Raw genomic sequence first — 14,703 nt, forward strand, 5'->3', positions numbered from 1 at the left:
TTTCTTTCCTTCATTCTTTCGCACCTTCGCCTGTCCCTCTTGCTCTCTCGTGTTTTTTTTTCCAGAAAGAAGTCTGTGTTATTTTGCATTTCTCTTGTCTTTGAATAGCACATTGATTTCCATTCATCGCCTCTATGGCACAAAGCAGTAGCTCATTGATTATGCTTTTTGTCATCACACAAACACAGAGACGAAAGAGTGAAGGAACGTGTTAGAAAACTGGAAGAGAATATAGATAGAGAGTAAAAGGGTGGACCTGAAGGGGGGCAATGAGAGGAAAGCTGGCATGAGAGTGAGGGAATGAGAATAATAGACAAAGAGAATCTGACCCTGTTGTTGCAGACAGGGCACTTACTTTCCAGGTTCAATGAGAGTTTATTGATTTGCCACACAATGACATTTCAGCTCTTCTCTCTCCACCTGCTCAGCATAATGCTGTTGGGTCCAGGAGGGGTTCTGTAGGTTTCCTACAAACAGTCAATTCAATAGGTCTCGGTTTAAACCTTTACAATGATGCCCACCTTGTTATGCTGAGCTCCAGGACCTGTGATCCTCTGCATATCTAAAATGTAATGGCTGTAATACTTTATTTTTTATTGATCCCTGCTGGGAAACCCCACCCTCCACTCTTTCCTCCTGGAGGTCGGGGCTGGCTGCAGAACAACACTCAAGGACACTTGAAACTGGGACGTGAAAACTGATACAGTGCCTGTGTTTTAACGGTACTCTTCCTGCTTAAGGATTGTATTTCTATTCACTTGTTGCCCATTTGATTGTATAGAACAGCAAGCATGCGGTTTATTTTAAGAGTATAAACTACAAGCAGGTAGTAAGGTATTAAGGTAGTGCTTTATGAAGGACGTAGTGTCCTTGGTTCCTCAGTCAGATCCACCAGTGATGATGTCACCGTGACTACATCCATCTTTTATGTTGTCCATGGTGACAAATTGTCTTTTAAAAGTTTTATTAGTTCTGCTTCTTTGAGATCAGATGTTTGCCCAGCTATGATGCAAGCTCTTTTGTTCATGGTGTCTGACTGTCATTCACCTGGGGGTGGGATGCTGCGGTACATATTTAATAACTGCTCTTTTACATTGAAATGACAAGGAGGCTATCTGTTAGCTTAGAAACATTTAGATTAATAATGTATCAACTTTATGAGTTTGAACGAGGACTTTCAAGCTTTTGAATAAAGTATTTTGTGCAAATTAACGTGTATCACAGGAAGTCAACTATTTCAGTGTGTGTGATACATATTTAAACAGTGTTGAAGTAAATAAGTGTAAGATGGGACTTAACATTAGCATGATTGTTTAAACATTCAGGTTAGAGCTCCAGTAATACTTTGCATTGTATCTATTCATCAATTAAATCAATGTTCCCAATAACTGACACAGTCTTTTATACCCATTGCAACAGAACTGCATCTGTTGTCTGTAAAATCGGTGGATTAGCCCTCAAGAAATGTTACACATATTCATCTTTTTCACTTTCCACTTGATCTTGAGTGTGGATTTGTTTGTAGTATCAGACCATTTTCACTTTGCCTTCACATTGCATCTTTTTGGGGGATTTCATCAACACGACACTTTAAAAAACATTATTCTCTGTGTCCTGCAGGCACAGATCTATGTCACCGTGCTAGTTAGAGGTTTTGGTAAAAGATGGAAATACATGCTTTGTATCATGAAGCTTGAATCGTGTCATTATTTTCACTTCCTGAGGCAAGTCACCCATCAACAACTCTTAAACCTTAGATTTGAATATTGCCCCCTTTCTCTTTCTGTTTAAATGGAAGCCAGAAGTTAGTGAGTGGATCCACACAGCCTACATCTCATCCATAGACCGTTAACCTCTTATTTCAGGTTCAGGGATGGCCGACGCTGAGGAAAAATGCAGTGACTTCTCAAATCGTGACGTCTTAGAGCACCATAGTGATGGTAAAACTCCAGACCAAAGTCAACATCCATGACCATAACTTGTCCACCAAGTAGAATGTGCTCTTTTTCTTTGGTTTAACTAGTCATGGTGCTAAATTAAAAGGAATTAAAGTTGTTCTAAACAGATTTCAGCATTTCTTTCCTCATTAGATATAAAAGTGATCATTTACTCATTGTCAGAGAATAGTTTTTACAGCTTAAACTTTATAACATCTTTAAAAAGAACCAATAAACACTGTTGTCCAAGCAGCAAACATGTTAAATCTTTCTTGAATGCAGCTCAACCAGATTTGATTTAAAAGAGATGAAGTGCAATGTGACTGCACCTGTTTTAATCATAACTGTGCAAGCTTCTGAAAATAGTGCTGAGGCTTTTAGTTATTTATGATTTTGTTGACCTATAAATATCAAGATAGAAACTTTGTATCCAGCTTTCTCACTCACAACAAAAATGAAACCTTCAGTATTAAAGTATTTCACGTATATGCATTTAAAAGCAGGGGATTGTGTTAAAATACTCGTCTGAATTCATCGTGAAACAGCAAATGGGACCAGTGAAAGAAGAAGTTGATGTGCATACACTGATTATCTAAACAATTTCAAAAAGCCAAAGAGGAAAATGTAAGAAAAGATGCTGCGTTTAATAAATCATAAGTACCAGAATATACTGGACACAGTTGGGTCCTTTTAGGTCAACAGATCACAGATGTGAAACTGAACTGATCGGAATCTGAACACATCTGTGCGCCAGGTCGAGTGTGTAATTGGGTCAGTGGAAATCTATCCATGAAACGTACACATGAACCCGATGCTGCAGATATTTTACAAGGTGCAGGGGGTCTCTTTCACTGAAGAAAAACGCACTTGCATGTGTCATCATCGTCTGAAAGACAAAGTGCACCATTTTTCTGTTCTACAGTTTCCATATCAGGACGTGATTTAAAGAACATCCTCTGGTCACAGCAAGCGGATTCTCCCCCTCCTCCCACTGTCCTCAACTGTCTGTTGTTTTTTAGGTATTTTACCAATAAGGTCTTTCAGTGGCTGTTTTACACCCCAGCAGATCCATCCAGCTATGGGGGCAGGTTGCCATCTGCAAAAAAGAAAAACAAAAAAACACATTGAGCAATCGCATGCCAAGGGTTTTCTTTTTTTTTTTTTTTACACCACGTAACAGGAGGTGAGGGATAAATCCAAGCTTTTAGAAGAGCATATTCTTTCTCCCTCTTTATAGCAAGAAGAAGTTTAATCCTGTCAATGGTCCTTTAGGCCAAGGTATAACACCTACCTCAGCTGCTCTTAAGGTGTGAAAAACCATCCGCCTTTAGTCTGCTGTGATGTTCCAGTTCTGGTTTTATTGCACCATAAACATATGGAAGGCCTAAAGTAACAGCACTACTACCGTAAAAAGTCTATGGAGTTTTAAACTGCAACACAAGGCGGGTATAGTAGCACAACAGAGGGACAGAGCGATGGTAAAAAGGGGGGGGGGGGGGGGGGGGGGCTGGGTAGCTCAGCTGGTTGAGAGGGTATCCCAGTTCATACTGAGGCTGAAGCTTCTACAGATTCTTCTGTCTGGTCAGAGGAGGGGGAAGAGGAGAAAGACTGGCAACAAATAAATTTAGTGGATGAAATGACAGGAGTCAGGAGCTTGTAAAATAAAAAAAAACAAAGGAGACAGGATATGAAATAGAAGCATATGATGAAGGTTGATATTAGGAATAACTACAGGAAGTAAAAAGAAGGAGATTGAATGAAAATACAAAAGAATTAATTAAAAGGAGTACATCAAAAATGGGATGAGATACAGTGGAAGAAGAAAAGGCATGAAGTAAATACAGGAGAAAGGTTCCAGATGGGAAGGAAATATGTAAAAAGAGTTAATAACATAACATCAGTATGCAGGAAAGGATGAATGAGAGGAGCCAACCTCCGCATTAAGCACAGGTGTGGATAGCCAAACTAGAGCAGCTGTTTCTGCTGAAACATCTTCCCAACATCTTTTGCAGCATGAAACTTTGAAGTCTTCTGTGCTTGTGCATAGAAATGAGATCGTACCAACTGCAGAGCATTTTTCCCTTTTGTTTTGTAAAGTCAAATGTTCCAAGCAGCCCATCTGCTGCTCGTGTCCTGACATGATTTACAGGCTTATCATAATTCTGCACATACATTTTACCCAGAAATTGTCTGGTTAACCAAAACATGGTTTCAAGTTAACCTCTTGATGCTATGTGTCATTTTGAATGGAGGCTGCAGAGTAGTCTTATCTTATATAAATGCAAATTACCTAAAGACTTAATGCTAAAACAATCAGCACAGACCCTTATAAAGTTGATTTAGCAACTTTTTTGGTGAAGTTTAAGCGATGTATGTGTTATCTTAATGATGTGTCTGGGACATCCTGTCTCAGCCCTGCAAATCTGAGCAGCTCACTGAGGAAGTCAAACATAAATGTTGTTGTGTCATCTGACTCTGCGTGAAATATTTCCAGCTGTTGACTAACATTTCTGTCAGCTGGATGTTCAGCATGTTTGGTGCTTTGGTTGAGCACACAGCTACTTTATCACTGAAAACCATTCAGATGCACTTTAAAAATTAGCAAAGCCATGTGTTGTGAAAGTAAAGCAAAGGCCTTCTAGTCATGTCAAGATCCTGTAACAGATGCAACATGGAAACTTCTGGGTTCAACACTAAAGGAGTCAAATTTCTCCTTATTATTCATAGTTTTTCTGTGGTACCAGTTATTCATCACACCATAATTTCATCATGTACACTTCCAACAATTCTAACTTTGATAGATGGAAAAAAAAGAGGGCTGATGTGTTCGCAGTTTTAATATGTGAGGATGATTACAGGAAAGGCTGAAAATAATTATAGTTTTTAGATAAAGCTGACACTTAAGAGCCAAAATATTATGACTATTCTTAACTAGTAATTTCAAACCATGTTCATTGGATGGAAATTATTCATAGTTTGCTTCTGAGTTAGTTATCACAGCTGTTGTTCTATGTTATTACCAAATGAATTCACGGAGCTATCTCCAGATGATGAGCGAAGTTAGTTTTTCTCCTGTTTTAACACTGATTAATGAATAAAAATGGATGGGGAGGTATTAGTGAAGCCTACCTGGCCTGAGCTTGAAATCCCTGTTGTGCCTCCGACTACAAGCTCACTGGGTACTTGTTAACCATTAGTTCTGGCATTGTGGGTATTATGCATGGTAAAACAGAGACTAGAAGGTAGCTCCAGCTATGTTTTCTGCCTGCCTGGAGATTCAGACCTATTAGCATCCTATTTTGCCATCTGCTGTGTAAGCCACATTAGTTCTGAGGTCAGCAGAAATGGGGCAAGAGTTGAGCTGCCATTAATTCTCTTCACTTTGTGCTTAGAAACCAGTTATTCTTAACTGGTTTGATTGTACTTACAGTGAACTCTGCTCTCATGGGTTATTTTTTGCTTAACTGTTTAGAAAATTAACTTAAATGGCTCATTTCAGCAGAATGATAAAAAAAACTGGCGTGTTTATAGTGTCAAGAAAAGCTTTTTAAAACCCAGAACTGCTAGTAACCACTGTTTTGTTGGCTTCCGCCTGTTTGAGTTAAACTAGCTTGCACTGTCGTAGAATGGGAGGATATAGCCTGAAGCAGTGAATACCATTTTCAGAGATAATTGGACAACCGACTTTCGGATATCTGTGACCTACTTTTTACTTTCCTTTTCCTGATTGAGTCATACTGCACACTTTTTACAAGTGATATAAGATTGGACATTCCTAAAGTGCTACAGGATCTTAGGTCCAAGTATCGTGAAACAGTTACCTCAGACATGAATTTTTCTGTGAAAGGCTTATCAATAAACATGTCAGAAACCATTCAGATCTATGAGGTCCATCCAGCGGCAGCTCTGTTCATATCACTTGACCTTACTACGAAGTCCCTGCATTTCAGATTGAGCACTTTAATCACTTAAAATTTGACCATCAAAGTTCCTTCTTTCAATCACGCCACATCAGCTTCACCATATAATGCAGAACACGCATCGTGCATTATGACTGAAATGCGCTCCCTGTTGTAGCTGATTATCATTACATCAGTATGTCTGTCCATTTTAGAGTTAATTTTAGGTTATTTTACTTGTTTTTAAATCTTTAAAAGGTCTTGCCCTGCCCTACCTCTCCGAGCTGCTGCACTTGCACTTAATTTTATATTGATTTTATTGTTTTAATGATTATTTTATTTGTGTCTGCCTTTACTCTGGCTTTTATTTTTGTTTTAAATGTTAAGTTTATACCATCTGCTGTTAACTAGCTCTGCAATCCTCCCCTGTTACCTCCCTGTCTGCAGTCTATGTTGGCCCATATGGTCTGAAACCCAGGTAGAAAGGTGTTAGCATCTTAAATGTCTCATCTTCATCTCATCTGGATTTAGGATGTCATTCTAGGAATTACTTAGACTTTGGAAAGCTCAATCAGCTGGTTCCACAAGCAGAAAACTTTGCCACTGCCATGGTCGTCACAGATTATCAGAAGGAATCATTCCTGTATCACTGCATCCAAACCAGAGGAGTTTTCACATAAAAAAGCTAACTGGAAAATCTCAAAAAGATACCAACAAAGACCATATGTTCAGAGCCACTGGAGCACCACTGCAGTGCCATTATAGAATTAAAATAGATAATAACAGATCACCAGACATTTTTCAAAAACTTTATGCATGCTAAAATGTTTTCTTCCTACAGCTACATGAAGCAGATACTAATGAGCCACCCCGGAGCAGTAAATATCATTGAACACTCACACATGGTGTAACTTGGGGGGATCACAGCTGAGTTATTAGAAGCTCTGGTCCCTTATCACACAGCTCCAGCTCGACTGGGAAGCTCTGTTCTCTGCCTTTTGGGGGGTTTTTTGTGCACTAAATCATTGCCATGAATGCCTTTCTCCTCCTGGAGTAATATGTGTTTTGTGGCCTGTAGGCTTTCTCCAATATTTAATCAAGTGAAATGGCCCAAAATAGAACAATCCCGTATCACAGTCCACTGTTCTGTGCATGGAGGCATTCATTTGTCTTGAGACAAAAAGCTGAAAGTGACTAATGGAGATCCTGACGTTGTCCCAGCCTGCAATGTGGAAAGCATTTGTTGATTAACACACACACAATGCTCACATTCAAGCACACGCGTTGAGGGTTTCAGTTTACGAGCACGTAGAGCGACATCAGAGATGAATGCTGGCAGAGGGCCAGATGCAGCGACGGCCACTGTGAAGCGGAAGTTGTCATGGCACGAGGCTGTAGCTGCAGCATGGATTTCACATGTAATTATACACACACACACAATATGTACCGACTTCTCCACATGCAAGCAGACATTTTTTCATGAGTAATGAAACCCACAAACACACACGGGTGTCTTGAGCTGAGGGCTTGGCGGTGCAGAGTAGGTAGATTAGTGTAATAGTCCCGGCCAAGGCAATCATCTTCCCACAGTAGGCCTCGAATACTGGCAGCCAGATCCAGCTCAGACACAAAGAAATTAGCCACGGCTAATAAGTCAGTTTGTATGAGTTCAAAAAGCTAATGGCTTACACTGAAAAGGAAGCAAGGACAAAACTAAACAAAAAACAACTTGCATGAGAACGGATTTTGTGAGCTCAGCCTGCAGTCCAAACGCGTTGTCTTGACTGTTCCTTGTAAGGTTGAATAATAAATGATGACAGCCGGGTACACACACTGTCAATGAGAACTGAGAGTTGCACTGGTCTTACAGCACAGATTATTGTATAGATTTTGTTTAGGAATTGGTCTGTTTGACAGGAGTTGAGGGTCGACTGGTATTTTTTCATGTGGATAAATTAACGTAAACCATCGAGCAAGCTGCATAATCACTGCCTATTCGCAGACTAACCTTTTTAAATGTTACCATTTAAAAAATAAGTTGTCTGTCCTCATTTTAAACAAAACAATTCACTCCAGTTTTAAAGGGCTGTTGAGCAATAAGGAGGCTGCCCAACACAATAGGTAGAATTTAGGCAAATTAAATTTAGACGAGGTAGGTTTTGAGATTTACCGAGCTTGTTATCGGTCCCCAAAGGCAAAAAAGGACACTTATATGACAGTCTCCCAAGGGTTAACCTTTACTGTACATCAACAGGGCTCAAGTCGTGTTGTTTCAAACATGCTATATGAATAAATGATTGTAGTGACACTGGTGTGGCAGGCTACAGCAGGTACAGCGCTGATGCTGAAAGCTAGCGGTGAAGCGGTAACTGCACCCTTTAAAGTGAGTGCACTTCATTTGATTTGTTATGGATAATCCCCTTTTAAATCAAATACTTAATGTACTGATTTAAAAGATTAGATGGAACATGGAAAGGAGCATTAAAGCAGACATTTTCAGACTGTCTAACTCTGGAAAACAGAGTCTAAAGATTTGTAAGATTTGTGTCTTATCAGAATCAAACGATTAAAGCATTCAGTTTAGATAGATTCAGCAAATATTCATAACTTTTTACTCTGTTATTACACATGTTTAAATTCATGTGCAAGAGATTTTAAGTATAAATGAGTTAGAATACCATGGTACCTGACAAAGATGTGCAGAACAAAACAAAATCTTTTTCAAACCAAGACGGAAACGCTTTGCTCCCCATTGTGATGCAAATAAAACCTGAAGCCGCAGTAATAAGAGGCACATTACTCTCCGTCTGCGTATGCATGAGTTTGCTATGCATGAGTTTGCTAATGTGGCTGCTTGTTTCCCAGCTTGTAGGTTCTGGTCATGTTCACTCCTTTCATTAGCTTCCTCCCTTCAATGTCACGTTATGTGTCCCAAATGAAAAATAATGATATTTTCTGTATTTGATGTTTTTTTTAGCCAAAGTTCACCACCATAGCGATGAAAATGTCAAGAGAGTCAAAGGAAAGAACACTCCTGATAATCCTATTCATGGGATCGTGCAGAAGTTCACACATGCACACACTGACAGGCATGCACAGTAATGACCTACTGCTACATTTATCCCCAGCTCTTCATGCTAACCATTAAACCTTAACATGTCTTCTAACCTTCACTTAGCTCAAACTCTAAATCAGATGCTTTAACCTGGCCAAAGTAGCCGTCTGCTCCTTTCAGTGCACACCAGACCACGAGCTGTGAACTCGCTGCCTTGTTTGGGTTTAATGAGGAATTTGATTAGCATTTTAATGAGGAAATTCCACCACGGACGTGCCTGTTCAGAGAGACCAACGGACAAACCTCCAGCCAATGTGACAAGTGTCAGAAATGTGAAGAAAAACTAACTTGTGCTCACATTGGCAAAGAACCTTCGCATTTCTCTGCTGTTTGCCTTTTTTTAAAAACTGTTGTGCTGTGAAACTTGAGTGGGAAGGACGGGTGGTTTAGTTGTGCTTAGTGTGACCGCAGTGGCACTCTGTGAAAAGGCATCAGCTCAAAACATCTATGTGAGAACAATTTAATTACAGTGCTTTTTGAGGATTCAGCATCTATGCACAGTGTAGCCGAGTATGTTGATTCTGTATCATTCCCATCCTACATTCTCACTTCTTTTTAACAATGAACTGCATTGTTTTTCCTGCCAGACACAAAACTGAATGTTTTCATCATCACATGCTGGAGTTTCAGGTTATTCATTCGCCTTATTACCGGATCCAGAAGCTAACAGTTGTACCTAAGATGTGGGACAAGTCGGGAACCTTTTCAAGGAAGACAAAATTAAAGATGAAATCAGTTTCCAAACAATTAATTTTGTGTGAAACACAGGATAGTTTGTGACATTATAGGTAGATCATGGACAGCTAAATACAACACGCAGGGATGTCCAAAGTTGGTCCTCGAGGGCCGCTGTCCTGCAGGTTTTAGATGTTTCCCTGCTTCAACACACCAGATTCAGATGAAATGGATCTCTTCAAAAGATTGTGAAGTTCTGCATGAACCTGCTAAAGATGCATTGATCTGAAACCGGTGTGCTGAAGCAGGGAAACATCTAAAACCTGCAGGACTGTGGCCCTCGTGGACCGGATGTGGACATCCCTGGTCTAGAAACTGCAAGGGAGGGTGAAACATGAAGTGTCAAAAAGATGTCTGAATGATGGCGAGACAAATGGACATCAGTCTGGATCTAAACATTGATTTTGAACCAACTAAAAAACTTACATTAGTGCCTGTCTGAAAGCACAAATTTGTTTGATCATTTAGATGTTTTGTTCAGTTTAAGGTTGAGAGGTTATGTACTAGTCTGAGGCTATGTCTCCAGAAACAAAGTTGCACCAGAAAGTGAAATTAGATCCCAGCCGTTAAGTGATTCCAATGTGTTTCAAAAGAAAAAGCAAGAAAGTTCCTGGACATTGTAATGGTGGCACTTATGAGCAGTAATGCAAAATTCATTTATCAGTTCACTCATTCGTTTTCTATACTAGCGTTTATCCCATTTAGAGACTCTAAACCAGCTGCTATTGGACGAGAGGCAGGGTACGCCTCGGAGGGGTCAATCACAGAGTAAAATGTAAAAATCTGAATTAGATTAACAACTCCACGCAAAAAGGGAATTCTGCTCTCTATCCTTCCAGTAGAAGTGTAACATAACCCTGAGGTGAACTCATTGAACTCAGGACAGTGGCTGTTTTGCTGTCTTGCACGTTTGAATAACTCGATTTTCTACTAATTATATTAAAGTTCAATGAACAACGTGCAAATTAAACAGATATCAAATATTATCCTTTTTCATGGTATTACCTGATTAAGATGAATGAGAAATCAATGAATGCTTAAGAACGTTCTGGAGGGGTCCTTCGTGTATGAGTGCAACTCTTATCCCTTAGTTGCAGTTGGATTTTCTCGCTGCTGCTGAACCTTGCTGCCTGTTTGCCCCAGTGAATTAGTTACGATACTGCAACTACAACATTAACACCACACTATTAATCATTTCAAGCTTGTTTGGGTTTAGAAAATGTTAAAACCAAAGAACTCCTGCTACAGAAAGCCGATGCATTTGGCCAAATAGTTGCTTTATTTGCAACCTGTATGATTGTTTTCTTCTCTCATTCCTTGAGGAAGCTCACTCCTACCTGCTGTTTTTAACTGTTTAGGTATTTCTTTGTTAAATGTCATTGTAAGGGACTCAAATGCTAAAAAACACAACAGGTTTCTTTTAGGTACATCACAAAGTTTAACTGGAAAATGTTTTAGGGAGCATTACTCAACCATGAAGGTAAATACTCTTCTGGCACTTCTTGACGCCCCTTTTTGAAAATGAAGGAGCAGTGGTCATTTATCCCTTCATAGCTCCCTATGATGAAGGGCTAGATTACCACTACTTGTTGGTTCTTACAAACAAATGGCCACCTTACCTGTGCAAAATGGAAGTGGTAGACCCAATGAGGAAATTGGGATTCGGCCATTGTGTTCATATTTGTATTAATCATCTTTCCCTCCCTCTTTCCCTCCCTCTTCCTGCCACAGAATGATCCCCCCATCAAGCAAAAACTTCCTGGTCAATAACCTGGCAGCAGGGACTCAGTACGACCTTTGCGTGCTGGCCATCTACGATGATGTCATCACCTCTCTGACAGCGACACGAGTGGTCGGCTGTGTGCAGTTCACCACGGAGTCGGAGTACATGAGGTGTCATTTTATGCAGTCTCAGTTCCTCGGCGGAACTATGATCATCATCATCGGAGGGATAATAGTGGCCTCGGTGCTCGTTTTCATCATCATCCTGATGATACGGTACAAGGTGGGTGTCTGTCTCTGTTAATCCACTCCAGCCACAGAGGACGGAGTAGAAGAGCTGATCTTTTCATTCAGCTGGATGATTGGCATTTTGGAGGTCACTTAATTACAGAATTAAAAAGAGATTAGTTTTGATATTGCTTTCGTGCATGGGCAGCTCTCACAGGACATTCCCCCCTGTCACACTTCCAGCCAAATTCAAATTGCTTCATATAGTCAGTAACCACTTTAATAGGTCCTCTACTCCTGTAAGATCCATTGTAGTCCGAAGCAACTATTAGAATTTACAGATCTAATGTTTAGTTTGTGCTGATGTTGGAGGTGTAGATAACATCTTCACCTCTGCGAAGTAGAAAGTGTAAATAAAAAAATAACAAACAGCAGTCAGTGACTGTTTGAAAGCTTCTGAACTGCCCTACAATGCATTTTGATTACAGACCTTTTCCCTTTCTTGATACCTGAAAGGTTTCATATGGAGACATTTCATTCCCCTTTTTCTCCAGGTGTGTAACCATGGTGAGGGTGGCAAAGGTGTTTCATTGTCAATGACCAACGTCCACTCGCAGACCAACGGGCAGCAGTCACAGGGATGCACCCTGACTCCGAGCACTTCTAAACATGGATCAATCGGATTAGATGAACTGTCGGGAGGCACAAAGAAGAAGAGCGGGGCAGCAGCCGCAGGGGGAGGACGTGGGGGGAAGGACACAGTCACTCAGTCGTCTGAGTGCTCCCTGCCTGACTGCTCCACAGCGACATCGATTCTCAGCCAGAGTTGGGGGGCCAGAAGCCCGACCGCTGGAGGTGAGGACTGGGAGAAAGTGGGTGAGCAGAGACCTCAGATTGGCGTTTCATCTCCCACCGGCGCCACGGGTTCCTTGCACAAGCCAAAGCGGAAGCCCGTCCCCAGTAAGCCTGGCTCCAACACCCCAGAGAATCCCCCCTCCGCGTCCTCTCCTCGGACGCCATCTTCATCCTCCCCTGCCACATCTGCCCCCCTCCCTTCCTCCACCCTCGCCCCTCTGGAAAACCACAACACCAACCGCAACAACTCCACCTCCCTGAATCAAACCCTGCCTCATGTCTTTGCTCCTTCCCCTTTTGCCAGCCCTCACGTCACTCCAAGCCCGGTTCCCTCCGTTCGATTCCGAGAGACGCCCGTCCTGCGCCGTGTTCCTTGTGCCACTTCTTCCTCTGCCAAGTACCAGACTCTTCCTGTGGAGGAAGTAAGGAGGAGCAGGGCGAGGAGGAGGTACTCGCTCAGTGACGGAGGCTCAAAGACTCACTTGTCCCATCAACATGCAGGTGGAGGAGCGCCCAAAGTCGGACGGATAATGCGGAACAAAAGGAGCCAGTCAATGAGTGGGATGCTGCTCCCTAAAGGAGAAGACGGAGACTCAGACAAAGGGCGGTGCGATTCTGACTGGATCTTAGAAAGCACCGTCTGAACTGCAACAAATAAACTTTGGTTTATTCATTATTGTTTTAACTTTTGTTTGAGTGTCTGCGGTGCGTTTGGGTTTGTTAATAAGTGTATGGGTGGAGGCGAAAGCCTGTTGATGTACAAAACAACGTGTACATTGCTACTATTTAGAATGTACGTTTTCATGTTTGAATTTCGTTCATAGATGTGTGTGAGGGCTTGAATGCGAGTTTGTGGACGGACGTGTGAGTGACCTTTTTCTTTTTCAGCCTTTTTTATTGTAATTCTTTTTGTGTTTCTCAACTTTTTTTGTATTGAGTTTACACTTTCATTCTACACTTTATCCGTTTTGCAGTCGGTCCTTCAGCGAGTGGATAACTTGCCTTGTCTCGTAGTGTCCTCGAGTTGTCTTGTTGGTTACACTTTATAGCACAAAAGAAAAACAAGACAATGGGCTTGCCACATCATTTTTCTGAGTCACACTCACCTTATCTGAAAATATCACAAAAGGGAATTAATAAAAGGAAAGAAGAGGAATTTAAAAAAATACAAAGAAGAAAAGCACACCATTGTTGACATTCACAAGCTCACAAAGTGTGCATCTATACTGTGGCAAGAGAAAAGCAGTCGGTGCCTTCTTTTGCACTAACAGACCCTCGCTAACAGATACTGTAACCGGATATAGGACTTTGCCAAGACTCCACAAACGAGGGATTAGGACAAATGGGATGAACTAAGGAAGAGACAAATTTCACACATAGCCTTTCTTACCTTCTGCGGGGAGCAGACCTTTTCTTGACATATTAAGACAAGAAGCAACAAACAGATAAAGACTTTAACAGACCTCTTATGAAATAGATATTTTTTAAAGGGAAGAATAAAAAAACAAAAAAGAACACGATTACCTTGAGCTTTTCACTGACATTGGTATACTATAGCCTGTGTTGGTCACGAGCTCCCGGAAAGCTTCTGTACAGAAAAAGACAACATGTACCGTGTTGTTATGTTGTGTAAAATAAAAAAGGGATAAAATGAAAGTGTCTTTCCTGTGTGTTCAACATGTCCGCTTTATGAGCTTCACGGCTTCGCTCGGTGCACAATTTCATTCAGAAAAACATTTCCAACTTTCCTCTGTGTTGCACAGATGTTTACTACATTCATGTCCAAACGTCCCACTTTTTCTTGACTTTATCAGTCTGATTGTTGAAATTCAGTATAACGGCGCATGTTTTTAGTATTAACAACATGCTGCTGACCACGATGGGGTCCAATGTGGTTGAGTGCTTCCAAAATCACTCAAGATTATTGACTGCAAATGTGAGCACCTACTTAAAGAAGAAAAATAAAGTCAGGAACATGTTTAACCTCTTAAGAAGTCGAAGTTGTTTCTATTGTTAGATGCCTTTAAGCGTTCATTTTACAGCATTGTGTCTGCTGGACATGGATGCACTGCAGCTGATTAGATAATACCTTGTGTATAAAAAAAAAAAAAGAAAGAAAAAACTCCACCTGGGCAAGAGGAAGGACTTCTGGTCTCAGTATGCTCCCTACAGTAACCATCTGCTGTGACACAAAGTGGGTCCCCCTGGTTTA

General features: G+C 40.9%; 1 protein-coding gene across 1 annotated transcript in view; it reads left to right on the plus strand.

Annotated features, from left to right (window-relative positions):
- Positions 1-14,147, plus strand: part of lrfn5a (leucine rich repeat and fibronectin type III domain containing 5a) — a 95,218-nt gene extending 81,071 nt beyond the window's left edge. Inside the window, exons 9-10 of the mRNA XM_072365941.1 lie at positions 11,418-11,691; positions 12,191-14,147. Of these exons, the coding sequence (XP_072222042.1) occupies positions 11,418-11,691; positions 12,191-13,135 (1,219 nt within the window). The 3' untranslated portion in view covers positions 13,136-14,147. The remainder of the gene's footprint in view (positions 1-11,417; positions 11,692-12,190) is intronic.
- Positions 14,148-14,703: the final 556 nt, after the last annotated feature.

The sequence above is a fragment of the Leuresthes tenuis genome, unplaced genomic scaffold (assembly GCF_036924035.1).
Source record: "Leuresthes tenuis unplaced genomic scaffold, fLeuTen1.0.hap1 SCAF_15, whole genome shotgun sequence".
Lineage (NCBI taxonomy): Eukaryota > Metazoa > Chordata > Actinopteri > Atheriniformes > Atherinopsidae > Leuresthes > Leuresthes tenuis.